This window comes from Agelaius tricolor, unplaced genomic scaffold, assembly GCF_023055355.1.
Source record: "Agelaius tricolor isolate 1412-34295 unplaced genomic scaffold, bAgeTri1.0.p SCAF_2, whole genome shotgun sequence".
Taxonomy (NCBI): Eukaryota; Metazoa; Chordata; class Aves; order Passeriformes; family Icteridae; genus Agelaius; species Agelaius tricolor.
Genome location: NW_027269262.1, coordinates 46,616,853 through 46,643,864, shown reverse-complemented (window position 1 = coordinate 46,643,864; position 27,012 = coordinate 46,616,853). Strand labels below are relative to the sequence as shown.

Below are 27,012 nucleotides of genomic sequence, written 5' to 3'. Positions count from 1 at the left end.
CCCTTGTCTAGGCATATACAAACCCTGCACATGGTTTTTGTTATGGGCCTTTCATCACATCATTTAGCTGACAATGAAGAGGATTGACCTGACCACGGTGAGAGTGGGTCAGTCCCAGAGCTGTGGGTTTTGCAATAGATATATCTATGTTTGCCTGGCTTCTCTGAGTCTTTCCATCTCTGTAGAGTTGCCACACTGCTGGGGAAATAGTGACCTGGAGCTCCTCCATCAGTGACATTTCACAAGTTGGCAATCAGGCCCTACAACCTGATAGCTCTGTGGGAAATCATGTGTCACACACTCCATACTTGCTTCTGCTTCCTTTCCAAAACCAGTTAGGGCCTGAGTGGCTTCCATAAGGGACAAACCATTTGGTTTCTTTAACTGTGTCCTATCTAGTTTCAGCATAAACCAAGTGTTCTTCTCTAGCTCACCTTTTCTCTCTGTGGTCTAGCTCTTTTGAAGGAGCAAAATTGGTTTTTTTGTTGATTGGCAAATAAGTGTTCATGCTTAGCTGGGGGCTTTTGGCCTTTAGAAGCCTCTCCTGTAGAAGCTGTTGATGGAGAAGATAGTCTTGATCATAATTTGCCATCAGCTTATAGATTTTACCAAGATGCAATTTTGTGTGTGTGTGTATGTATATCAATATCTCATATTTATCCTAGTAAGGATACCATATATGTATTGGCCCTGGAATTTATATAAAAAAATAAACAAAGTCATTTGATGGATGTGAGAAGAATGTGATGTTCCCAAGCTTGCTTTTATGAATTCATATAGCTTGTCTTGGAAATTGTTCTGGATAGAAGATATATAACTGATGGTAAGGATCTCAACAGTTTTGTAATTTTCCTGAGTAAACATTCTGCTGTTTTGCCAGAGCCTGTAATTTCACTTCCTTTTCTAGCCTGCAAAGTTCTGATTGCTTGACCTTGTGTCCAGTGTTTTATTTTGTTTTCTTTTGCACTTCTAGTCTCATTTCTTGTTTGAACTCTCCCTCTATCATTTCTTTCCCTGTTTTACTTGAGAGTGCTTACATAATATCATGCATAGTCCATTTAACTAGGCTAGAGATATTTTGACTAGTTTTGTACTGTTTTGAAAGGCATCTGATTTCTGTTACTCCACTACACTAACCACAGCAGCAAATCTTGCTCTGATGCAAACAGATCAACTTCTGTTCATGAGAGAAAGCACATTTTCTCTGTGTAGATAGCTCAGCTTTTTTCTAAGTTCTGCTTTTTGTGTTGTGACAGGGTAAGGCAAGGAAAGAAGCAATTAATAATGAAATCCATTGGGCATTTTCAAAAATGGAGGGATTATTTTTAGTTTTGAGTCAGTGGTGTTGCTGGTTTCAGTGTGCTTTCAGAGTCCTGGCTCTGCTGCCATGAACCTTCTCCTGGTGAGGTGTGAAGCAGACATTCCTCTGCCAACCTGAAGGAAAAGGTTAGTTCAGGTTATTGTATTAAACACCGCTTAGGCAGTTGCTTCTGTAACTCATTCTTCATATTAAATTCAGCCGGCTTGCATTCAGCCAAGGTATTTCCAGTGATGTGCTGCCAGCTTTCTCCAAAGGCCTCCTCAAAAGTTTTTCTTCCTTAGCTGGTGATATGTGGAAAAAACCTTCTGTAACTATCTCGGTTTAGTGTATAGATTTGCATCTGCAAAGCACATACTGTCTGTCGTAAAACAGTCAGTCCCTCCACCTCCCTTCCCCTACCAAACCTACCTTGACCCCTGCTACTGTGTCCATGACACCTGGGGCAGAGAGGAATGTCCCAGTCAGCCTCTGAAGGGAGAGTCACATCCCTTACCATCTCTTTGAACCCTAGGAGGAGGTGATGGGAATGCAGACATACAGGCCTCCCCATGGGAGAGTTTGCACTCGCTCCTGCAATGCCTGACTCCTTCACCTGCATGTGATCCTGGGGTGCTGGTGGTCTTGGGGAAGGCAGCATGTGAAGCCCAGCTGGGTACTGTGCCCACAGCCAGCAACACTCTCAGAGCTTCCTCTGATGTGGCAGTGTGAGTTTAAATAAGCAGGAGGCATGAAAGGAGGTGTGGGGGACTGTGTCATTTCTCTCGTATTTACACTGATAAGCAACAGGTATTTCCGCTGTGAAAAATTTAATTTCCTTTCCTTTTGAAATGCACTGATGCAGAAGCCCAGGTTTCCTTCCACGGGGTCAGAAGAGCAAGGAGGGCTGCATGGACCAGCTGATGCCTGTGCTGGCCAGACTCTCCCCATCTGGCAGAAGTGACTCATCGGTGGCATGACCCAGGCGCTGTGAGGCTTGTTGAGCTCAGGGGGAGTTTGACTTCACGTCCTCTATTTCCTTGAAGATTTGTGTTCAGTCCTTGCCTTACACCAGCCCTCATCTGCATTTGCTGTCCAGCCTGGGCTGAAGTGGTCTGCCCCAGATGCCTTCCCGGTGCCAGTGGCTCCCTTGTTTTGGGAGTGGGGCGCTGCCACTGCAGAGCTGAAGCTGCTGCCTCCACCTGGGGCTCATTACATGCTGCTTCCTCTCCAGCTGCCAGGGGCCTGGACAGAGAGCAGGGAAATCGCACGCAAGGCGCTTGTAAAACCCTCAGCCCTGTCTGCCATTGGAGTAAGAGCTGGCTGAGCCTCCCTCCCTGCAGGACGGGCTTCCTGCCCTAGGAAATCCCCTGCTGTAAGGCAGCCCAGCAGATCCACCTTGGGGATCTCAAACTGTGGCCAGTCTGCACTGGCTGGGTATAGAATGAAAGCTTTAGGTTTTTAGAAAACTCTAATAAAACCTTTGATTATACATAAGGAAGAAAAAAAAGTGATGCTGCCTGCTCCCCAGCTCTGTGGTTTGCCTAAACTTACTTCCCTGGAATACGCTGGAGTTTGATCTTTGAGAAGTGATATCTAAAAAGCCCACATGTAAAAACTTAACTGTTCCAGCGATAGGATCATAATCTGCCTTTGATCCTGTAAATTGTTGAACCGCAACTCTATTCGTTGCCCAAGGACTGCAGGAAATGTACGCGGGGTTATGCAAATCCCTAGGAGAGGGAATGTTTTGCAGGGAGGGGGGGAAGATGGCTCTCACCGCAGCTGTCAGTCTCTGGATGGCAGCTGAATAGTTTGGCAGTGCCCGCGCCCTCCTGTGTCACCCCGCTGCCAGTTCCCACGGCTCCTGCCCCTCTCTGCTCACCGTCCTCCAGTTGTGCAAGTCTGCAGGGGCGAGCTTTTTTCAGATCTCCCCCTGCGTGTGCCGGTTGGCATTTACAGGCAGAGTCTGCAAGCTCGGTCCTTCGTCTGCATTCTTCTCCGAGCCACCACTGTGAGTGCTGTGTTCATGTTTCGCCTCTAAATCCCCACGACTTTTGCCGGCTGGGGATGTTTGCATGGGGTGGGTCAATCTGATGGTAAGACACAAAACAATTTATTTGGGAACTTTGAGGGGAGATAAGCCTGCACCAGAGCCAAACCAAGGCAGGACAACAGCAACAACACAACAGGGACATGGCCAGCAGATGGGAGCTGTCAGGCAGGACTTTTATTCTGTGTAAAATGTGAATTTTCCTCTTTCCCAGACTTGCAAAAGAATAGTCCAAAAGCCTTGTAAAGACACAGGTTGGTTGTAGTGTGGGAGTACATCCATCAGCAACACCACATTCAAAACAAGAGTGCTTGATATTGTAACCACTGCTCAGGGTAACAGATCCTGATTAAAAATAAAAGTAGAGGTCCTTTAATACCTTCTCTGTTCGTACGTTTTGTTTTTCTCTTTTTTTTTCTTTTGGTATGTAAGCTAAGAGGCACGACACTGGACTTTGGTACTTCACCCAATTTACTTTAACTTGCATGTTGAAGAAAGATATCCAAAGGCAGGCTGAGCCCACCACTGCCCAGCTACCCTGCTAGGGCTCCCCTGGCACCATGCTGTGGTTGTATGCTGTGCCAGGGAAGGCTGTGCTGCATCCAGAGCACTGCCCAGCCTTTTCCATAAGCTGCATGTACCGCACAGGTACAGGAGCTGCACACACCAGAATGTGGGGCAGTGCTGCATCAGCTGGGCAGGAGTTTGTTTTGCTGTTGCTGTTTGGTTTTTTCACCTCGGTGATAATTCTTACCCAATGTGTGATCTCTGCTCTATGTACTTTACTACTCCTTGTGATAATCAAAATCCGGCCCTGAACTTTTTCACTACAAAGGAAACAAGAACTTTGCCCTGTTGGCTGTTAACAGCACTCAGCGATGCCACAGCCTCTTCTCACGTGCAAAAACCCCCAAAGTCTGTGGAAATCAGGGTTATGCTGATGACAGAACACTTATTGTTTTTTCACCAGTGTAGGAGGACATCAGGTACTTTGACATGGACATGAGATTTGTGGTGTCAGACTCCTTGAAAAAGGAGCAGGCACCCAACCAGTTGACGGAAAAAAAACCTTTAAACGCCAGGACCGCCAATAATGTGCTGTGTACGGCTCAAAGTGCAACCTGTGGTGGGTTCAAAGCTCTGAAACATTAACCAGACCTTGGGTCACCGTCTGTAGTTGCCGCTGGGTGCCCACACCGTGGCTCCTGGGAGCGGGAAGAGCGGGCGGCACTGTTATTATCCGTGTGGAGAAAGGGCGCAGCGGTGTTTGCACAGCGCGGACGGAAGTGCTGGTGGCAGCCTGAGGCACAGGGTGTGCAGCAATGACAAGGTATGAGCTTCCCCGTGTGGGGACAGGGAGAGCCAAGTGCTTAAATTCAGCCTCCAGCTCTTGTTGAAGGGCTCTGATGAACACTGAGGTGGTGGTGGTGGTGGTGGCTGCGTGAGGCTGTCCTTCCACATCCACTCTTTTGTTTGCAGGTATAACCTGCCTCAGGTGAAACTCCTGACTCTAAGCCTCCCCCTGACCCCAAATGAGGTAAGGCTTGTGGGAAGAACAAATATCATTTATGAAATTGCAGGCTGCAAAAGCAGGGGAAAAGGAGAATGCTAAAGCTGCTTCTGGGCCCACACTTGAGATGGTTTGGAGCTGGGTGGTGCTTTGGTGGTGTTTTCTTTTTAACGGTGGTGAGGTGTCCTGGAGATCAGATGAGGAGATACGAGGAGCCAGAAAGCATTTCTGAGCATTCAGGTGTTGTAATCATGTTACTGCTCCCCTAACTCAGCTGACTCAGGAGACAGGTAAACATCTCCCACTGCCCAGGTAGGTGACAGTATATAAATCTTCAGAATACCCTGAGGAATAACAAGTCTTTTGCAACTTTGCCTTCAAACGCTGAAGGACTTATGCTTGCCTGATGGATGGCAGTGGCGCCCAGCCGTATTCTGAGGCATAGCACAGCTCCCAACTCCCTTGCAGAGGTTTTATGCTCAGCCAGAGGGAGGGTTTAGCAAGCTGTGCGTCAGTGACGACTCTTGCAGCTGTAGAAACTTGTCATTTCCTTTCCAAACACCAGCACCCTCAGCAAGGCAGTTGGCCTTGGGCCAAAAGCCATTCCTGTAGTGTATGTTCCTGCTATAAACTTGTGTAGTGTTAACTTACCTGATTCCTAGTATGGCTTTCTTCACAACCATGGCCACGTATCTGAATCTTGTCAGTGTGGTGGCTTTGGGTGCAGCCTCTTCCATTATCAAGCCTTAAAGTGAGTTTGCCTGAGAGCATGTCCCTGTTGAGGGGAGCAAAGTAATGCTTTGCTGTGCTTGTGCTGAATCACTGTTACCTGGCAAGGGTTTGGGAACTGTGAGATCATATTTTATTGTAGCATATTAGAGCTGCAGAAAAGGTATTGGATTCTGGGTTTATACCAAAAGACTAATACTTGATCAGGATGATAAAATATTTAGGTCTAGAACTTTGCCTTCACAGCTCTTTGTAAAGTAATTGCTCTAGTAGTAGTGGCAGAAGAAAGGACATGCTCATTTATGATGCTTTAAATCAGACAAATCATTTCCAAAGACAAATAACAAAACTATAGTAGAGAGCTCTGGTGCAGGACTCCTTCTTGGATTGTAAACACTGCAAGACAGAAACCATCAATATTTACACAGTGTTCAGCCCAGCACAGTGCAGCTTCTTTGGCTGGGCCTTTGGAGGCACTAATAGGAATATTATATCATGTTGAATACCTTCTTGCAATATTTACAGTTTAATGATAACCAAGCGTCTGTGTGCCGAATACTGTGGATTGTGAGCAGGCAGCACCAGAACCAGAAAACCCGTAAGGAGGCCAAGCCTTGTGATATCTTTCCCCTGCTCATCACACGTGTGCTGCGGTGGTCAGGACCTTTCCTGGTGCTCCCAATGTTCATCAGAAGCAACTTAGAAGGAATGATGCAAGAGTAAGTGTGTTACTGTATGAGCTGTCACCAGTTGTTCCAAGGACTGTGGATTGAAAAGTCAGGGGGGAAAAAAAAGCATTGAAAATACCACTGCTATGTTGCCCTGTGGGCTCACAGAAATGTGACACAGAAGAATTAGCCTTTTGCGGTTTCATGTTTTCCCTGACCTTTTAAGAGGGGAAGAAAAAAACAGATCCAACTTCTGCGCCCAGTTACAATGTTGAAAGTCCAGAGAAAATGTAATACGCTGGCTCCTGAGGTGTGAGAGCAGAGTTTCATGTTGTCTATTGAAAAGCAGAGAGAGATCTTAGGTGTAAAGGCAATTTAACACAAGCCACGCGAGTTCAAAGATAAACCTCCATCCCAAGCAATTGTAATTATTGGTGTTTGAGTGTAATTTTGGTGTTTGAGGAGATCCGTTCACCCTGCTCTGATACGATTTCTGCTGTGGTGTAAGTGTGAGGTAAAGCAGAAAATGCGTGGCTCCTAGGGCACAATGCCCTCGTACATGTGAGCGAGGGATGTGCCACAGGGGAGGATTCCTGGGCACCAGCACTGCAGCTGACAGTGACAACTACTGCTGATGCATGTGGCAGGGATGCTGTGACAGCACCTGCAATCACACCACTTGACAACACTTGGGAAGGCCTTGAACCGTTAGCATTAAGCTCACACGTGCTACTTGATATGGAAACAGTTCCAGTTAGAAGTCATTTCAGAATTGTTATTTTCACTTATGCAGCTGTTGACAAACAAAACCTGCTTGGATTATACTTTATTGACAAACTCTGCATGCTTTAGCAGTTTTCTTTCTTTTGGCTTGGTTTCTTGGTTTTATTTCCCACCTTCCACTACTTTATCTCAGAGAAAATACAGGAGGTGGGCTGCATCCTACCTGAAATCCCAGCATTGCCTGGCAGAAGCTGATAGATGTGAATCATCACAATGAATGCAATACTGCACACAAGTAGCTTTTTTTTTTTTACAGGCACAAGGTTGTTAAGCAAAAGATGAGAAACACGTGGCGTACGCTGCAGTTTGCCAATGTATGGCTGGGTTCCCAGGTCCGTGTACGTTCTTGCAGACAGGCTGCAGTTGTCATGATGCTATTGCCAGGAAAGATGTAAACAAAAGGAAACCTCTTGTCAGTTGAAGCATTAGGTTAGTAATACAAAAGTACTTCATGGAGTCTTTCAGATCGATACATGCCATCTATTTGTCAGAGCTTTTTCCTCTCATGTGTAGTCATACAGCCTCTTTGACGTAAATCACAGCTCTTTTACATTTTTTAAATAACAGCAGTGTTTACTATGTGGTGAATCAGGGTAATGAGCAAGATCAGAGGATCCTCTTGCAGAGGATCATGACAAAATCTGTGTGTTTTAGGCAAAGCATTTCTGGATTCACTTGAAGACTGACACATGGACATGTTTCCATTGAAGTTGCTACAGGTTTGTCTTTATGTATGCCTCCACTAAATTTTATAGCTGGCAATTAGTCTGGGATGAAGTCTGGTTTCTCTCCCAACACTGCAAATGCAATTGTGTAACTTCACTAAAATTCCAAGCCTGGTTCTTATGCTGGATTAAAACAGTAGATAGCGAGATGAAAAGATAAGTCACCCTTTCAAACTCTTCTTTCCCACTATGACAGCTTACTTCATGGAAGCAGCAGCCATCTGACCTGGATTAATTTTAGTTCATGTTTAATGCACACCACATTCCCCTAGAGTTGCTACTGCTCCCATAGCAATGCCTTGCCCTGTGCAAGGCCTGCTGTTGCCCAGGGGCTTGTATCTCCCTGCCCTCAGCTGGCACCACGATACTGCCCTGCGTCTGATGGTTTGTGGAAATTGTAGAATTGTGGTCATGGTGGCCCTGATGCACTGGGAAGGGATGTCACATATTAAAAAATTATTTATTGAAACGTTGCACCGAGGTGGGAAGGTTTCCCTTCAGCTGTTGCTACAGGTGTGATTGTCCCACAGCCTAGCAAAATGCCATCTCAGCTTTAGTGCAACATCTGTGAGCTATCTGGCCCATATGATTTTTTCCCCTTTTGTTGTCAATTATTGACTGGAGAGATGAAGAATGACATGTGCTTAAGTGCATCAGTTATCTCAATTTCCTTCCCCTTAGGCCCAGCTTAGCAAAGATTTCCCAGAACATGCCATCAAATGAAAAAGTTTCAGTAATTTTTTGTTTTTCAGGTGATAGGAATTTTCTTCTGGAGACTGACAAAAGGACTGGAGCACAGTGAGTTATTATTACAACCACTTAAAAAAAAAAAAAGACAAAAGAACGTGCCGCAAGATAACAAATAATACAGCCCAACTTGTGCAATGCAGTAACTTCTCAATGCTACAAAAAAACCCAGGGATGATCACAGTCCTGAACACACATTCACAAAACCATTCCAGATTGCAACTGTGAGCACCCATAGTCAGTTCAACAGGAAAAAGTAAGATATAGTCTTTTAAGGACACGACTTTGATAACTCTCTAGTTTGAAGCCAGGGGTAAGTGATAGGTTGGACATTCCCACCGGGGAAATAGGCTAGTTACATTGGAATGGGTTACCCTTTGCTATTCAACATCTCAGCTCCCTAGTTACCAGCTCCAAACTAAGGTGTTTGCCTCAGCACATGGTTGTTTACACAGTGGCTTATCTTACCTTGGTGAGATATTTGATACCCATAAAACATCCGTCACACTCTGTCCTACTGCTTTCCTTTGACTCAGGGCAAGGCCCATCCCTCTTCCAAAACCTTTGACAGCTTTGAAATATGCAGTGTAGCTCAGGGCCTGTGCAGTGGATGCTTTTTTCAGAGGCTCTGCAACACCCCAGTACTTCGCCCTCTTTGAACAGAGGTGGGAAAATCCATAATTTGTTTCCATTCTGCTTGGCTGAAAATGAGGAAAAGTTCGGCACCCTGTCATGGAGATAGTTAAGTGAAGAGTCAATACAATGAAAGCTTCTGCACCAGGAGTAGCCCATAATAGGTGGTGGCAATGTCACAACTCAGCTTGTTTTAAAATATAGCACTTTCCCCCCCCTTGTTTTGTGTGTGGTTTTTTTTTTCCCTCTGGGTGGAGCAGAGCTGGGAAGGTGATGACTTACCTGCTACAGCTCGGTAGATTGCAATCTGGAACTGGCAGAGTGTTAACACAATGCCCCAGCAGAGCTTTTCTGTCTCTAATTTCAATGATTATGTTGTTACTGGATCAGTGAAGAGAAGCATGAAAAACACAATTACCAGGAAGCCCTGTTCCTCAGCTCGCCTCTTTGTCTCACTGCGAGTGGGGCATGTGACTCACGGAGCAGCAGAGGACCGGCTGTAATCTCACGCACTGCCGAGAAGGGTGCTGTCCTCCGATGGGACCCAGGCGTGGGAAAGCCTGACTGCCGGCTGGAAGGGCCAGTCACGTCATGTTTTGCAGCTGGCATCCAAATGCATCCTGATGAATCAAGTGAGAGCAGCTACCTTCTCCTGCCACAACCGTGGCCGAGCAGCCGTGCAGAAGAGGGGCTGTAAAAACCTCCCCGCGTGCAAAAGCACAGGGAAGGGATGGTGTTGTGAATGAGCTTACTGTGACAGCACAGAAATGTTTTATAGGTCACTGGCATAGCATCAGACTACAGCGAGAGGGGATGAGTATCTTTCAGCTGTGAGTGCTGTGAGTTTCATGTTTGCTCAGTGGAGGATCATAGCTAGTGGGCCTGACCCGACCCTGTTACGTGATGCGTAGTGGGGAAAAAGAAATTCACTTGCTCTCTGCACTCCAAATCATGTATAAACCTAGGACCTCAACAACAAATACCAGTAGCAGCAGAGCAGCCAATATTTTTATCATTAATTGCTATCAAAAATGTCAGCTCAAAGTCATCAGATTTGATAGGCGAGCATGCTCCAAACTGACGGCTGAAGTGAATTATTTGCCTATTGCGTGATGCAAAAACAATGTCTTGCAGGAGAGAACAGACATTGGCAAACAAACTGACAGCAAGATATACTTCTGGGGAAGGCTTCTGATTTGGTCTGGAAGGAAACACTGAGTATAAATACAGAGAAAGTTTACCTGCATGAAAGGCGGGGTTGAGCCATGGCTTGGACTTCCTTACTCTGCTGGAGAACAGTGTGAAACATACCTGCTATTTTACTCCCTTTGAGCTGTTCTTATTACAAAAAGGTACCAGACATCTCAGAAAATTTTTAAAGTAATAAAGTGTTTTCCCCCCATCCCTGATGCATCCATTTATCAGTGACTAATGAGCACATAAATTCCAGCGTGTGAATAAAAATCCCTTCATCTTGGTGTTAAGCAGAATTTTCCCTGCCCATGGATCTGCAGCACGAATATTTCTGGTCTTTCTGTGCTGAGGGTCTAAACATGGGCAGACAGTACATGGTGCAGCACTGGCATACTAATGATGTAACTACTAGGTACTACAAATTGAATCAGGACCTGTTTAAATACTGGGATAACCATGAACATCATCCAGGACATGTTTCTGGACTGTATTTCACCCATTGGAAAAAAACCCATATGGAAGCAGGATTCCAGGGAAGGGAAAGTTAGCTGTGCCTGCCAGGAATCTCTTTTGCCCCCAAAAATTCAGACATCACGGGACATAAGCAGAAAATGAAAGAGAACCAGCGAGGGGAAAACCAAACAGGCTGGGGTCTTCTTGCCACTTCTTTTCAAGTCCCCAGTGTAACTCCTGGCATCTTCAGTGGGGTTTGGCTGGGCTCTGTGCAGAAGCGCCTTTGAAGATTTTGCTAAGGCTCAAGGCCTTGATCATGGCAACTTTTATGCCTGTGAGCAACTCTGTGCAGATGAACACTTCCAGGGTGCTCAGCAGGATGCTTTGGATGAGACTTTGCAGGGCTAGTCTTAAGCAATGAGAGCTTAAGAGAAATATTCTGGTTGTCGTGCTTTTATCCTTGACCACATCAAATGAAATGCCTTGGCAGTTCTGGAAGAATGAATTTGCATTGAAAACCCACAGCTCTTACAAGCAGTGCATTAATTATTTTATTAATTTGCTCTTTTTACATTATGGGAAACATTCATCTATTTACATTTTCCTGTCCACACACAAACCAGATAGATAATCCTATGGAAACCCAAATCATTAAGCCATAAAAACACTCTTTTCTGTCTAAAGGCTTTCAAATTTGTGTCTTTTGTTTCAAATCAAAAACATTTTTAAAATCACATTTGGGAATGCAGGTAGGCCAGTGATTTACATTCTACTTAAAATATGCATTTGACAGTTTTCCTTAAAAAAAAAACAAAACAAAAACCAAAAAACCAAAACCCCCAATAAATTCACAATGATACAGCTTAAATTAAAGTGATAGTGCACATCAAAGCATTAAGGGAACACCAATAAATAAAATGAAATATATTACAAATAAATTATTTCTATTTACCTTTTCAAATATTAAAAATCTTTAATCCATTTCTTCATCTTTCTTTACAAAAAGATTATGAGAATTTTATGGAAACATCTGCAAAAAATATAATAAATACCTCTTTTTTTTTTTTTTAAACATTTGAAGCAGGAGACAAAACCAACCTTTTCTAAAATTTCCCCCAAGAAAAAAAAGCAATAGTTTAGTCCAAAGTGAAACAGAATATAGGCATTTTTAAAATACACTGGGCAGTTTAGACTAAAAACAAATAGTTACAAATTATACTAAAACAGATGATGGAGCAAATATACTAGCATTAGTGTTTGTAAATGAGTCAAGTGGTTAACTAGTGGCATTCTATGGGCAGAATTATTTTATTTTGTATTTTCTGGTATTGGCTGTATTTTTAATATTTTGCTAAAAAACTAGGCAAACATTATAATAACCTCTCCAGTGCCAAATGAACTAACAAGCATTCAGCTAAGAATAAATTCATTTAAAATAGATACAAAAAATATTCTATGATATACAAATACAATAATTTGTAATGTACAAGACTAGATAGTCTTCACTTTTCTGCTTTTTTAGGGGAGAACTTGCTGGATATAAATTTCTGTAGCCACTTGTCAACCAAAATCTTAACTCATCTTTCGTAAAACGTTCACAAAACTAAGTAAGTCTGCGACACAGTTGTGAATGTGGACTCTCACCTAGGTACTGCTTTGAATACTTCAGTACAAATGAGTTCCAAATAATTAATACTTCCTATGACTATATATGCTCAAAAGTGGCAGTTGGCACTATTACATACTGCAAACACGGTGATGTTTTGTTGCTGCTAAAAGTTAAACGCAGTGTTTCAAAACTAGCAAATACACTGGTATTCAAACGCTTAGAGGGTCAAACCTTTTGAAGCTCCTGTAACACCAAGCACTCTAGAGTTACACTGGATTTCTGATTACTCTAGTTAAAAGTCTTTTATATATTAAATTATTAGCCCTTATCTTGTAAACCACAGCAGTAAATATTTGTGCCCTGTTTATAAAGACATAGCTCAGATATCGATGGCTTTGAGAGGTAGCAAATTCTCTAGTGGTTTTAGTATGCTCTCATGAAAATACTTGGTGCCAGAACCTATTACCTCTCCTATTTTCTCGAATAAAATTAAATTAGCACCTGGCTATGATGTCATAGGAAAAGAAGCTGTCTGGCATGGTCTCGATGAATACTTTTAGCAAGAGCTTAACTTTTTGATGACGATTTTCAATGCTTTTTAAGTGCAAGCTGCAGAATTGTGCCACATGTGCAGTGGGGTTTTTCATTGGTTGCACTGTGCATACAGATTGAGCTGCCATGGGCACAGCCAGCCAGCACTGGCGTGCAGCAAGGGCTGCCACCTGTGCCCCTCCATGGTGGGGCTGTCCCTATCCCTGTGCCTGTGCCCACTGGGAGCAGAGAGCAGCCTACCTTCCTCTCCTGCGTACCCATGCCCTGGCAGACAGGGTGAAGAACACGTAGGGTGCAGCAGAGGAGTCTGGAAAACATCGCTGCAGGACTGCACACATGCTGAGGGCTGCACAGCGCTCCTGTGCTCACACCAGTCCTGTGTCCCACAGCAGTCCTGCCACCCAAAGCAGCCCTGTCACCCAAAGCAGCTCACGCTAATTCTGCTGGCAGCAGCACAAGCCAGTTAGGCACACGTGTGTGCACTCACACTCGCTCGCTCGCACGCACACAACTCGCTTTCAGCAACATGCCTGACACAGCTTTCCTAATGTTGGCACAAGAGATTCCAGTAGCAGCGTGGTCGGCATCATTCCTCATCAGAGGAGCTGGAGGACAAGCCCCTGTCCCAGCCAGAGGTGGCTGGAGGGGACAGACACACAGGAGCTGACCTCTCAGGCTCCTCTCCAGCCCTATTATCTGCCATTTCCGTCCACTATTAATGAGCTACTTAGGATGCATATTTTTCGTGATTGCAAAACAATGGCAGAAGCCAGGGTAGGAAGGCTTGTCGTGAAAAATATTAAGTTCATATTGATCCCATAACTTGTGAAAAATAGTCTATTGTTCTTGTTCAAGTGAGTACGTTATACTATTAAGAGGAGGCTGAATTAGAAATTTACTCCTAAATATGGACGGTTTGGTGATAAGCAGTCTGAACTGTAGCATACAACCAGCTGTGGAAAGAGCAAAGCAAGCCTGGCCTGGAAAAGCATCAGAGGCTCCATGTACAGTAATTCACCTACAGGTGTCCGCGTGTGGCTGCGTGGACGTATGAGATTGGATGGTCCCACCGAGATTAAGACATCAACAAAACCAAGCTTTTTTTTCTTTTTTTTCTTTTTTTTTTTTAACCAATATAATCCATACAATACAATACAAGAGGAATTGACAATACAGTACAATTTTAAAAATTCTTAATACTTGGACAAGAAAATCCTTCTTTTATATTATCTCTTCAACTGTCATTGCTTCTTATCTCCTTCCTTTTTACTCTTTTATTGCCTTTCAAAATAGATTATTTCCCTGGAAGATCGAATTTACAATCTTCTGCTGATTGAAATGTTTAAGTAGTGACTGATGAAATAAAAATGAGGCAGTTTGTGCAGCTGTGAGTGCAGGTATCTTTCCACAGGATCTTTTATAACCCTTGCCATCTCACCTGTGGGATATACTTCCACCTTTTCACCTGCCAGAGTTGTGGGGTTTCTTTTCGTCCCCCCCTCCCCGCTCCCACCCCAGCTCCCTCCCCTTGTGTGACTCCTTAATTCAGGTGAAGATGTGATTTGGAGGTTTAGAATAAAGTGCGCCATCTGCTTAAAAAAAAACAAACCAGTAATAAAAAGAAGGGAATCCGAGTCATAGCTCCTTTCATCTTTTGTGAGGAAGACGGCAGAGTCCGAAAGGATCACCCTGCATGACTGAAAATACCAAAGTCCCCTACAGTTTGATATTGCTGTACACTGGGTAACAGACTAGCTTTAGATCAACTAAAGATCATGAGTAAGTTAAATGGAGCATCTACTGTACAGGTGCGCGCAGGTGTGTGGAAGTCTGAGTGCTGCGTTTATTTGTTCCAAACAGAAAAGAAAAAAGGATCATGCTCGTTTACATGAGGCAAAGTGGCAGCATCGGTACATGTGACAAAGCATTGTGATGACATGGGTGAACCTTCAGAAAGCAAGGGTGATTAGAGGACATCTCTCGGAGGACCGACAACTACGCCACGGCAGTGGAGTTCACTGGGAGCATCGGGGCAGCTGCGTACAGAGAGAGGGGAGGGGGAGAGTAGGGACAGAGAGCGAGAGAGAGAGGAGGAGGTACAAATACTTCATGGTGACCTTGAGCAGGAGCCTAGAGGGGCAGATTATACATGAGGCTTGTCTTGCCAGATAGAGTCCTCCCGGTTGGATCCCTTCATAGCCTGGTCTGGGCTTCGGGGATGTATATCTCAATGCTTTCGGCGCTCTCGGTAGCTGAGTTCTGGCGAACCGACGCAGCGCGCTTGGCAGCCATCAGCCGTTTCCGGGCCTCCTGACGCTGCGAGCTTTCCAGAGAGCGTTCTCGTATGAGTGGCACCTGACCTTTCGATGGCTTCTTTGGCACTGGAGGAGGGACCCTTCTCTCCTGATCAAAGCAGAAGGTTAATGGCATTATACAGCTTCTCAGGGAAAGGTGGGAAAAACTAGGATATATCAGTAGTTAGAACACACATTTTACCTAAGGTTTGTTAGCTCTTATCTGCCTTTCTGTCTTCAGTCAACTGGCTTTTGTGCTCAAGGGTTCATAAACATGGGGCAAGGGCAAAGGGGAGGGGAGGGCCGGTCGCCGTGCTACTTCTCCTCGGGGACGGTGCTGCCAGGGCCGGGGCCCCCACCACTACCTGCTTAGTGCCAGGGACTAGGAAAGAGACCGACCTCCCGCCACCGGGGCAGCCGGGAGGGAACGCTGCTCTCGGCAGAGGAACTCTGGAGAGCCCCAGCTCCCGGGCCACCCTCTTCTATCCGTGCATAGCGCTAGGTGCTCCTGCAACACGGAGGTGCCATGGCTCTGGCGTTCCCAAATGCAGACAGGAGCTAGCTGTCTGCAGCTGGTGCATCAGAATAAGCAGTTTTTAAAAAAACACACCACATGTTTATGTATCTATTTCGTAGCAGTTTAGTGACTGCTCAAGAATCCCATGCTCGGGGTCTTGCTCTGCAAGCTCATAAACTCTGGCCTTGTGCTAAATAGGCATGAGGCTACATTTCAGCTAGAAATAGAAAATCTGGTAGGAAAAACTTAAAAACCGTTAGGAGAACATGCATTAATCATCATGGTGGCAGCTAGCTCCAGATATGTGACCAACAAGGAGGGCTTTTATATATATCCTGGTGCATGTACACACACGTACACATAAAAAACCAAAAAAAAGAAAAAAAACCCACAAAAAAAAAAAACCCAACCAAAAGAAACCCTCTGAGAAGGATCTCTCTCATAAAAGAAAAGTGTATTCAGAACTGAATTTCAGGCGTCCACAAAGACTTTGTCAAGTTAATTAGATTGTCTTTTAAGTTACATCCCCTTCCAACTGTGAACACGGTCTCTGAGCGAAGGGATTTTATCACACTACAAAGGTCCCATTCTGCCCTTTCGTTTTCTCTCATGCTGCTCACAACAGCTTCCATGGCTCAAAATATAAAGGTGCTTAGTTACACTTATTCATACTTTGCTTTTTCTCCCCATCCAAGGATTAATCTATGCTGCTTAAAAAGGGCCCAGTGGCAAAGGCCAAAGGCAAATATCAATTCCACAGAAAGTTTTTTCTTCTTCTTTTTTTTTTTTTAATCCTTTTTAAGAAAGGAGACGATCTGTTTCATCTAAAATCATAGACAAATGCTGTTGAAACAGGAACACAGTGTAATTCTTTAGAATCTTTACCTTCCTACTGTAGGTCCCTTTCTTCAGCACTACTTAACTTCCTTTAAACTGCTATAGTCTTCTTTTTGTTGGAAACTCTTTGAAATGTTTTTCAGAAGCAAAGAAAAGGCACATTTTTTTTCAAGGAAAGCTCTCATTTCTTACTGCTGCAATTGCAACACTCAGCCTACCCACTTTACTGTAAAAGCTAATGAAAGACCATATACCAGTATTTCTGTGCATGCATGTTTGGCAGTTTTAACTTCCTTTTTTGATAGATACTGGAAAAAAAAAGAAGATAAGAAAATGACTTGCCTTCAGTACCTTGGGCTAGGAAAACACATTCCCATTCATTCCCCTACAAAACACACTAGGTGTGCACAAATGGTGTGAACATGGCACTCCTAAGTCAGGAATGAATATTTAGTCTTGATTGGAGGAGGAGGAGGAGGAGGAATAGTGCTACCAGCACTGCCTCTACAAGCTTCCTGCTGCAAGATTAACGGGGTTTGATATTATTATGGTTATTTGTCCAAAAGAAAACACCACTTTGGTCATCGGCAGCCAGCTGAGGTAAGTTGAGGTAGCCAGGACTCCTGTCTGAGCCACTGTACCTGTAAATTGTGCTCCCCCTCCTTCTGGTGACCCTACCTGTTGGCTGTGTTCATTGCTATCAGACCAGTCACAGCAGAAATTCAGCCACCAGATTACATACCTACAGCAGCGCGACATTAGACTGTTGGTTCCTCTAGGAATGGGTCTGTGCCCTAAGGATTTTCTGAAACATTTGTGTATTTTGGCTCACCCAAGTGCTGTTTGTCTTGAGGTGGAGGAGAAAAAAAAAAGGCAATGGTGCCAAATGAGAATGTAACGTGAAATGTGACTTACACTTGGATGTGGTAGTTTTTCATGGTAACAGAAGAAGACTACGTGCACCAAAAAAAAAAAAAAAAAGGGAAAAAATCCCCACCAAAGCTCCAGATGATTTTTATGCTACTTCAGGTAAACAACAATACCAGGAAAGTGAATGTGTTTGTGAAATCACCCATTTAAAAAAAAGCCCAAAATAAATAAAAAACAAACAAATGGACAAAAAAATGTAATTTTTTCATGTAACATTTTGGAAGGCATATTTTTGATATTGCTGTTTGTAACCTGGCTACCAAAGTCAGCGATGGTTACAGTGCTTCCCTGGTTTTTTCAGTAACACAACCTAGAAGTCTTGCTGTATGCAATAATATGAACCGTAAATGTGATTTATTTAATTTTAAGAATCAATATATAAGGCAGTTCCTTCCAACGATTGATCGTCTAATATGATTAAATGTAAAGCTTAACAAAGTACCACATTCCCATCATCCGATTCACAAAGACAGATTTGGTTTAAAAATATGCCTGAAACATATTACAGATAATATCCCAGATGATTATTATGTAAACATTGTTATTACAATGAAATTAATTTGATATGAGCTTCATTTCACATTTTTAACGCCAACGCTGTAACACAGAGGCCTATTTAATCTGTCCAGTATTTGTGCAGGGTTTTAAATGAAGCATACAAAATCTACAGTGTTCTACCTTCTTGTCATGAGGATCCATCTGTTTCCAATTATTGGCCTTTAACTGATGAAGTTCATCAAATTTCATACTAATATTTTCTATGGACAACTGCAGCATATCCCAAAACCCTGCTAAATCCTGGGAGGTCGGCCGTGGATGTGCATTAGGATTCTGTGTAACACAAGAAAAAAACATGTTGGCTTTAGTATTTCTTAATGTAAAGAATTCATACAAATGGTTACAAATCTGGCTAGCAAAGCAGTTTGAACAGATCCAAGTGATGGGTGAGACCCAGAGAGAGGAGCAAAGCAAAGCATTACTTACTGGCGGGTTTTATTTTGAGGAATCTGGCTCGGCGTTGAGCTGCTGTGCCCTGCAAACACCCACTCACCACTCACCAAAGGCAGCAGGTTCCCCCCACAGACTAAGGGTAAAGGGCCCCTGTGGCAGGATCTGCCTAGGGATGTTCCTGGGCACAACTGGTGGCAATCCTATCTGCACTGAAATGAATTGCCATCCTCCTCTTCACTTTCATGAGGAAGGACTCCCCACCATGCTCACACTTGTAAAAAAGAGTGATACCTGTGCAAATGTATGTTTCCTGCATGTGCAAATACTGATACACCAAAGTTTGAATACTTTTTCTGCACTCTGAAAATGTAAGGTTTACAAAAACACACTAAGTGACATTTTCTCTTCTAGACCTCAGGCCAATTTCTTCCTTTTTTTTTTTTTTTTTTTTTTTTGTTTGTTTGTTTGTTTGTCAAGAATAACTTGTGCTGGGTGGAAAGCTCAGAAGACTGCCTGCAGAAGCACAGTAAACCCATTTTTACAGGCAGATTTTTGGGAAGAATGAAACCGGGACACAGGTGGGGAGCATTGCTTTGTGTGTGCAAACTTATCAGCTCAAGAGCATTGCTTAGAAGAGCGTATCTGGACAGTCAGCATCTTCAGCACAGCTTGGGCCAGACCCAATAAACCCTGTCCCTTAAGTGCACCCCAGCTCTGAACACTTTTTGCTTGCAGTAGGCATACCCAAAACCTAATCCCTGCTCCACTGGCAAGGCTTGTATGAGGGAAGGCTTTCTACAGGATGTGTCCCTATAAGCTGGTTCCCAGCTGAAACTGTTTGTTTAAAATGAGACGTTGCATACACTCACTTCAAGCATGTTTTTTTCATAAATTCTGAGGAGTTTCTACATCAGTCAGCAAGTCTTTGTGGGTGCTGTGGCCTTGTCAGACTACACTGATATATTGTTATTAATTTTGTTGTTAATAAATAAATAAATAAATAAATAATTAGTAGCACCTTGCATAATGTTTTACATGGCTCAGGTTTTACTCTGCCTTTAGTTTTCTTCCTCTTCAGAAAGAATAAACCCAAAAGAGTCAGCTTGTTGCCTTATAAAATATCTATTTGTGCTTTTCACAGTCACACTGACAAAGGATTTTGGTAGGATGATTATACCATGAAAGGTGCAATTATTGAAAACAATAAAGTATATATTTTTAGAGTCATAAGGAGACCAGAGATTACACTTTGATTCCTAGTTTTTCAGAGCTTGACTCTAGCAGGTTACCCAGTTGTAGGCTGTTATTTGCACAAAGATGTGCAAGCAGAAGGCTTTTTCAGTTTTTATATTAAGAATTGGAAGTCTTATTAAGACAGAGCCAATTTCTGTTGCATTTTTCCACTGAGGCAGATTTTAGTTTGGAGCTTGTTTCCTAGGAGCACCTGGGAAAGCCCAACTTGGGAGATTTCTGATCCACTCTCAAAGACCTTAAGGTGTTTTACCCATCCGTGTGCCCATGACCTCCATGATCAAGGGACAGATCCTTGCTCCTCTTAAGTCAGTTGCAGAGCCTCAGTGATTGTTCACCTGAAGCTTTTTGCCTTAAATATTTTAAGGGCCTCAAGCTATTGTGAAACTCATGCTGACTTTGACAAATCTGAGTTACTCCCAAATTCATATCAGGGCCTTAACTGGAAAAATTGCCATGTTAGTCAGAAAATCAGTTTAGTTTATGTAGCATTATTCACAGGGTTAGTAAAAGGCACACATTAGTATCTAGCAGAAAAATTACATACCAGGTTTTCTTCACAAAGTTCTCTGAACTGGTAAAATTTCTGAGCCATGAGAAGCTGGGCACTGCCCACTGCAGTTCGAATTTTCCCTAGAACTGAGAGAAAAAGAAGAGTAAGTCACAATGCTTTCTTTGCTGCAGGCAAGTAAAAGCCTATAAAAAGAGAGGAGAAAGCTGTGCAGCAGTCAGCTCTGGCTTTCAAAAGGTATGTTATCTTTCAGCCACAAAAAGAGAAAAGTTGCTAAGTCTAAGGTCAGATCTCCATGAGGCAAAAAATATGTAAAAGGTTGCTGCACCTTACTCTCAGTGAGACCAGTTGTAACCAGTTGTAATGACAGTGTAAACGTGGCTAATCAAAAGCTTCTGCAGGCTGTACAGAAAGCTCACCAGAAATGTCACCACTCGTATCACCATGACCCAGGCTCAGGCTTTGAATACAAACCCAGCTCCCAGCACAAGGACATGCAGCTCTCAAACTCTGTTTGCTTCTCCACCTCACTTAGCAACTCAGGCTTCATTGTCAGGTGTAGCTGAGTGTTGCTCGACCAGAGCCCCAGAAAGGGGATGATTGTTTTACTGCACTCCAGTGAATCTCATCTGGACCTTCTGAGTACTTTCCATGAGCGCAACCGAAGGCTGCTTCTGCCTTTGAATTCAAATGCCCAGGAGTACTTCAGGGAGCAATGGCACCCTGGCCTCTCCTCCTTGCTGCTGATTTGGAGGGAGGTGTCAGAGTCCATGCACAGCTGGCTGAGGACTCCTTTGTACAGACAGCTGGGTACTTATGGCTCCTTTGGGCTGACTGAGTGCTGTGAAGGGCTGCAGTGAACCAGAAGACAGCCCATAGTAAATGCCTCTGAATAAAGCAGGAGCTCATACTGTTTTGGTTGCATTCAGACACTGGGATTTTACAGCAGTAGTTGGGAATACACTTCCCAAAACCGAGCCATAGACTGGTGCATTCAGGGGCTCCCTGGGGAGTTCTGGTCCGGGGGAGACCCTGTATGTACCTGTACACGTGTGTGAACACATGTGTGTGTGTGTACCTTTGTGTGTGTGAAAAAAGAAGTAAGAAGGCAGAAACAGCGAAAAGGCAGACATGGCCTTAGCTGGCAGTAAGACAGTGAATCCAGAAAACAGAGTGTGAATTTAGGGACTGCTGAGTGAAAGAACTGATGCTGTGAGGAAGAAAGCAGCCACTGATTTGTCTGAGATTTCTGATGCTCAGAAAAACCCCCAAGAATGTCTTTAAAAAAAATAGGTTGGCATTACAGATTTGTCTGACTCCTTCATTAATTTTCTCTCTCAGCTGAAACAACTTATTATGCCCAATTCTCTGGTTAACAAGTGATTAAACAACTAATTTAAATGAATTTTTTAAATATTACCACTTCCTTAATGAAAAACATGAATGGCAGCCACTGTGTCACAGTTCTCGCTATCATTTCTACTCAGAGATACTCGTATTGTCCCAGCCCTCAAACAGACACAGCAACTTTTCTGTGACAAATTTACAGCCTGGATATAAGAGACAGGTGAAGGAGGAATGGGGAAAACAAACAGACGAAGTGGCCATCTCAAGGTGAGTGAATTGCTGGTAGAGCCTAGAAGAGATACTGGTCCTAAGCTGCCATCTTCTGCACCATTCCTTGGGCACAGTCACTTTTTGCATGAAAGTTAAGACAGCATTAACAGAGCTCCCCTGGAAAAATACCACTAAGTATTTTGATGTACCACAATGAAAAATAAATAAACAAACACATACATACATAAATACATGCAACTTTGCTATAACCCCATCTAACAAGATTTTTAGCATTTCATTGGTCCTGTGACTGGCTGCAGTGGTGGCTACCAGAATGCCACCATGCAGTGCTTGGTAAGAGAAAGGCCTCTCCAAGGGTTTGAGTAGCCACATACTATGCAGACTGGCACAAATACTCGTGATAAACTGAAACTCGATACACACTTATTTGAACTCTGTGTTCTCCTCCTTCAAGGCAAATGGATTTTCCTTCACCAGCCTCAAAGCTCACTTCTCAAGGCTGTTGAAGGAAAAGTGGGATGTGGAGTTCATTTATACTTCAGACATACAAAGGGGGGAAAGAGGAGGAGGGAAGAGAGTCTTTTCACATTTTTTTCCGAACCTATAGGAGAGAGCTCTGTGAACACACACAGAGCCCAGACTTTCATTTTGTTCCCAGAACTCAGCTCAGCACTGCCAGGAAATAGCCGTGAGCTGGAAGATTCACTAAGCAGAATATTTTCAGCATATTGCACAGGGAGTTTTGCACACAACTCTAATTATTGTTAGCAAGGCTTGCGTGTCTAATTCTATGCGCACAGTGCTGAAAATGGACCCCTTGGTGTGTCTAGTCATTTATGCAACCCAATATGCAAACCACTCAACTGAAAGGACTTTTCAATAGTAGGAGGAGCTACTCCGAGAGCTTTCATGTGGTTCCCATTGTTATGAAAACTCTTCCCACTGAGTATATTTGGGAACAGCTGCCTCATCTGGAGTTCGGCCACTCTGACACTTCTCAAGACTTGAGAAGGGGAGAAAAAAGTCTCTCAACTTCTTGGGATTAAAAAAAGAAAAAAAAAAAGAAAAAGAAAAAAAAGGTGAGCTTTTCCTGGAAACCTGCACCAAATGATTTGGAAATCACATCCCAAGCATGAAGAAATGTATATACAACTTGTTGATGGATGGTAATGTGCCTCTTTCTTTTGGGGAAGAAGAGCTTAATATTCAGAGATCTCAGCAGAGGGAAAAGGAAGTCCTTGTCCTTGGCTGCCTAGTGACTGGCTATTTGCCTAAAAACCATCATCCCAGCTGACTGCGGGATGCATGCTGATGCTGTTCTCTATTGTTGCCACTTCTGCTGTAGCTGTGGCTGTATCTAGTCAAGTGTCACTGATTCCTCGCCCCTCAAAAGCAAGGGGTCTGTTAATGTGCAACTGGTCAACAACCAACTCTGTCACGGAAGTTAGGGGGGAAAAAAAGACAAAACACAAAGCATACAAAAAGCTGAAAGGAATGTCTCTAGAAGACACAAAGCCTTATCAATAGCCTAAGTTTTGTTTCCAAACCCACGCTGCTTTTAGTGTTTCAAGGCACAGTGCTCATTTTGCTTACTCAGTCAAAATCTCTGGTGCCCAACAGAAAGGCCAAGGTGTAGTGAAAAATCAAAAGCAAAAACAGACCATTAGATTTTCTTAGAAGAAAAGCCCGTAAGGTTTGAAGCCAAATACCAAGAAAATAAATGGAATTACAAAGATAATACTCAAAACAAATCAGAAAAGAATCAGAGTAATCTTTAACAGCAAGGGAGATGGGGTGCAGGAGGAAAAACACATAAACATTCAAATTGATGTGTTCAGCTAATAAGATACAAAGAAAACATATAAAACCAAGCAACAAAAAATCCCAACCCATCAAGATGCAATCATAATGGATTTAAACACCTATATAATGTTATTCATATCTGCTTTCTGTTCCATACAGGACTATACAGCACACTCAGCACTGCTGGATCTGAATGCCTTCCAGTAATGCATTAAGCAACATTATTAACATCCATCATATGCTTTGCTGTCACCTCTTCCCGAGAGGGAGAAGTGTGTGTACTGCACTGTTTTGTTTTAATAGTTTGAATTTTCCCCTTTTTTTTTCCTTCCCTTCTTGCTTTGACCTATCTTCCTTGTAAATCCGGTTCTCTCCTGTGACATTTCTTAAGACATGGACAATTATGTCTATTCTTGAATAACTTACAGCTATTTTGATGGAATTCAGCTACTGTGGAATGCGTTCTCACTATTACTGATCTTATCTAGGAATCACAGAATATTATTCTAGGACAAACACATGACAGTGAATATCCTGTATCATTAATTCCCCAACATGTTCTTATTTTAAAACATTCTTGAAAATAGATTTGGACTGTTTGCTGTTCAAGCAGTAAGTTCTTGCTTCTCTTGGTTCTAAGAATTGCATAGGACCTGTTTTGAAATTGTGGAGCTCTATGTGTTTCCCTCCTCCACGTCTTCATTGGAAAAGAAATAGGAAAACAACAAAATAAAAGAATTGTGAACACAAGCAAAAAAAAATAGTTATTGTCATCTGCTCTAACTAGGAAGATGGCTCTGTTTATAATAAGGATAACAAAATATAAGAAAATAACAAAACCCACCTGAAGTGATGTGAAAAGTAATCACATAGAGGAACCAGGGGAGTTTTGAGAAGGGACAGCACTATTTGGCCTTAAAACCCCAAGTGATGTATTTGCATTTGAACTTTGACAGGCCTCAGGGTCTAACAAGTGACAAAGGAGGCACTTTACGACTCCTGACTATCAAATGCCCTTAACATGAAAACACCTGGTTGATAGGCAGGGCCCAAGCTAGGGAACGGAATACCGGGACTTGCTCATTGCCCCAGGAGCAAGTGGCAGGAACAATAGCTGAAATTACAGGGACACAGCCTGACATTTGCGTTGCAGATGTTGGCTGGGCACTATGCATATGAAGCAATCCTGCCACAGAGCTGTCACAATCCATTTCCAAGCCAGGATGGACCAGCATTTTAGCCTATTCATGTTGACAGAGCTACATTTAAATAGCCAAGTATGACAAAAGCCAGGAAATTCAAACTTAAAGCTACTGCTCAGGTCTTAAGCTCAGCTGTTAAGGAGAAAACAGCCAAATGGAACAAACTAGGGAAGGAGCAGTCCTTTCTTTGAGTCATATATACTTACAGGAGTGATCTCATTGAAATTAATAGGGCTGTCTGCATGAGCAAATGCTTCTCATTTGGATTAAAGCAGTTTCCATGTGTTCTCTGACTTACTTGGCTTTTATTAGAACATTTAATGTTTTTTTTCCCTAACTAGATCGTTTCCTTGCTTGTGGATTTCACTTTTTTCCTTGCTAGCCTCTGGGCACTGGTAGGGCTTTCCTTGCTGGCTGTCCTTTGAGAAACCCTCGTGTAGGGAGAAGTCCCTTCTGGGGACAAAAGAAAACCAGAACAAGAAAAGGATGACTTGGGCATATGGCCAGAGGCACGTAGCCAGGGGGATTCCAGCAGGACTCGGCCACATGTCAGGCTGGGGACCATCCCTCTGCACGGCTGTCCCAGCCCACTGCAGGATGAGGCTGTCTCAACTCCTCGGAGCAGCAGAGGCCAGGATTGCTTGGAGAAGCCCTGCAGAGGAATGGTTTTCCATGCTTTTGGCTGAGTGTGAGCTCATGGGTCTCTTTTTATTTTGCCATGCACAACTATTATGAAAAATGTACCTTTTCCTTAACTTTATTCTCTTGCATCTAACCTTTACTTTTTGTTTTCTTTTGAAACAATTGAAACAAACCAAAACAGCAGACAGTGTGTAAGCATTGCATAATTTGTCAGAACTGGATGCATTTGTAGAGGCTCTCGTCTGAGCAGTGAGGTTCCTGCAGATTTGAGGTCAACCTTTATTCACACACTAGCCCAGAGGGCTACTGTATACACACAGGAGAATTATAATGACAGGTCTTGTAAGAGCCTTGGTTTTCTGTTTTAGTTTTTACATGATTTGGCCTGGCTTTTCTCACCACTAAACCCACATTACACCTGACTTGTGGTGAATCAGGCCTGCTGTTTGCTTCTGATGGTTATCTTTACACCAAAGCCACAGTACAACCTCATGTGAAAGAGAAACTTCTGGAGGCGGGGGCCAGGGGAAGCTTTCTGGTTTTTCCAAGAAGGTCAATATGAACAACAGCAAAATACCCCATCCAAGACAGACCAAGGCCATAGGAATATGTTCCTGTGCCCACCCCTGCTGGGAAAAAAAATGGTCAGAGCTGTGCAGGGAGCCCGGTCTGATGGTGCTAATTTTGTATGTAAATGGTGACAATAGAGGTCTGAGCCAAAAGTCACCAACAACTGTGGTGAGGCTCTGACTATTTGAAATTTTACAGGGGAGAGGTAGGAGGAGAAAGCAGATGGTTGAGGAAAAAAACAAAAAAAGTCAACAGTTGATTTCACTTGAGACCTGATCCAAAGCGTCAATCAAGTCTCACAAGGTGTTTAGCCTCAGATGTGTAACATCTTTTCCTTTTTTTTATGAGAGCCCTAGAGTTTGTAGCCAACTTCCCTGTAACTGCAAAATACACTGAAATCACATCAAGTATGTTAGCTTAAAGTGTGATTGGTGTTCATCTGCCTGTCACACAAGCTGCAGCTTTATCAGAAAATGATTTCAGATACAACCAGAATATACTATCCAATAAATAATTCATGGCGGAAGGGAAGCCACATTTCTCTCTATATTGGCATTTCATCGTGCAGCCGCTGAACCACAGCTTGTTTTTATACAGAGCAGCAGACTCCATTTCCCAGCTAGAAACATTCAATCCCATCTGGTAGATCCATTCCCAGCTAGATAATACCCTACGTATCTATGTAACATACAAGCTACTGTCAAACAGCAGCGAGCCGTCTCCCCGAGACAGCTGTTCCGCACAAGGGCCGCATTGTCTGGAGGAAGCGCGGATCGTTTTACGTGGAGCGCCGGGGGGATGAGCCCTCTGTCAGCTGCCATGGCATCGAGAAAACCTCGCTCATCACACGTTCTCCTTATTTTGTTATCTGGCCAAACACATGCTGGGCATGTCAGGTTGGAAACAAAGGATGCATTCCCCGCTCTGGTTATGTTTCATTAGGGAAAGCAAAGCAAACGCACCTCTTCTGCTT

General features: G+C 43.4%; 1 protein-coding gene across 7 annotated transcripts in view; it reads right to left on the bottom strand.

Moving 5' to 3' along the window:
• Positions 1-11,320: 11,320 nt before the first annotated feature.
• The window catches only part of DLGAP1 (DLG associated protein 1), a 401,400-nt gene continuing 385,708 nt past the window's right edge, over positions 11,321-27,012 (bottom strand). For all 7 annotated transcript variants that reach the window (XM_071417710.1, XM_071417688.1, XM_071417726.1 and 4 more), the window contains 3 exons: positions 20,281-20,372; positions 18,210-18,362; positions 11,321-15,356 (listed from right to left, as the gene is read on the bottom strand). In XM_071417710.1, the coding sequence (XP_071273811.1) occupies positions 15,147-15,356; positions 18,210-18,362; positions 20,281-20,372 (455 nt within the window). In that variant the 3' untranslated portion in view covers positions 11,321-15,146. The remainder of the gene's footprint in view (positions 15,357-18,209; positions 18,363-20,280; positions 20,373-27,012) is intronic.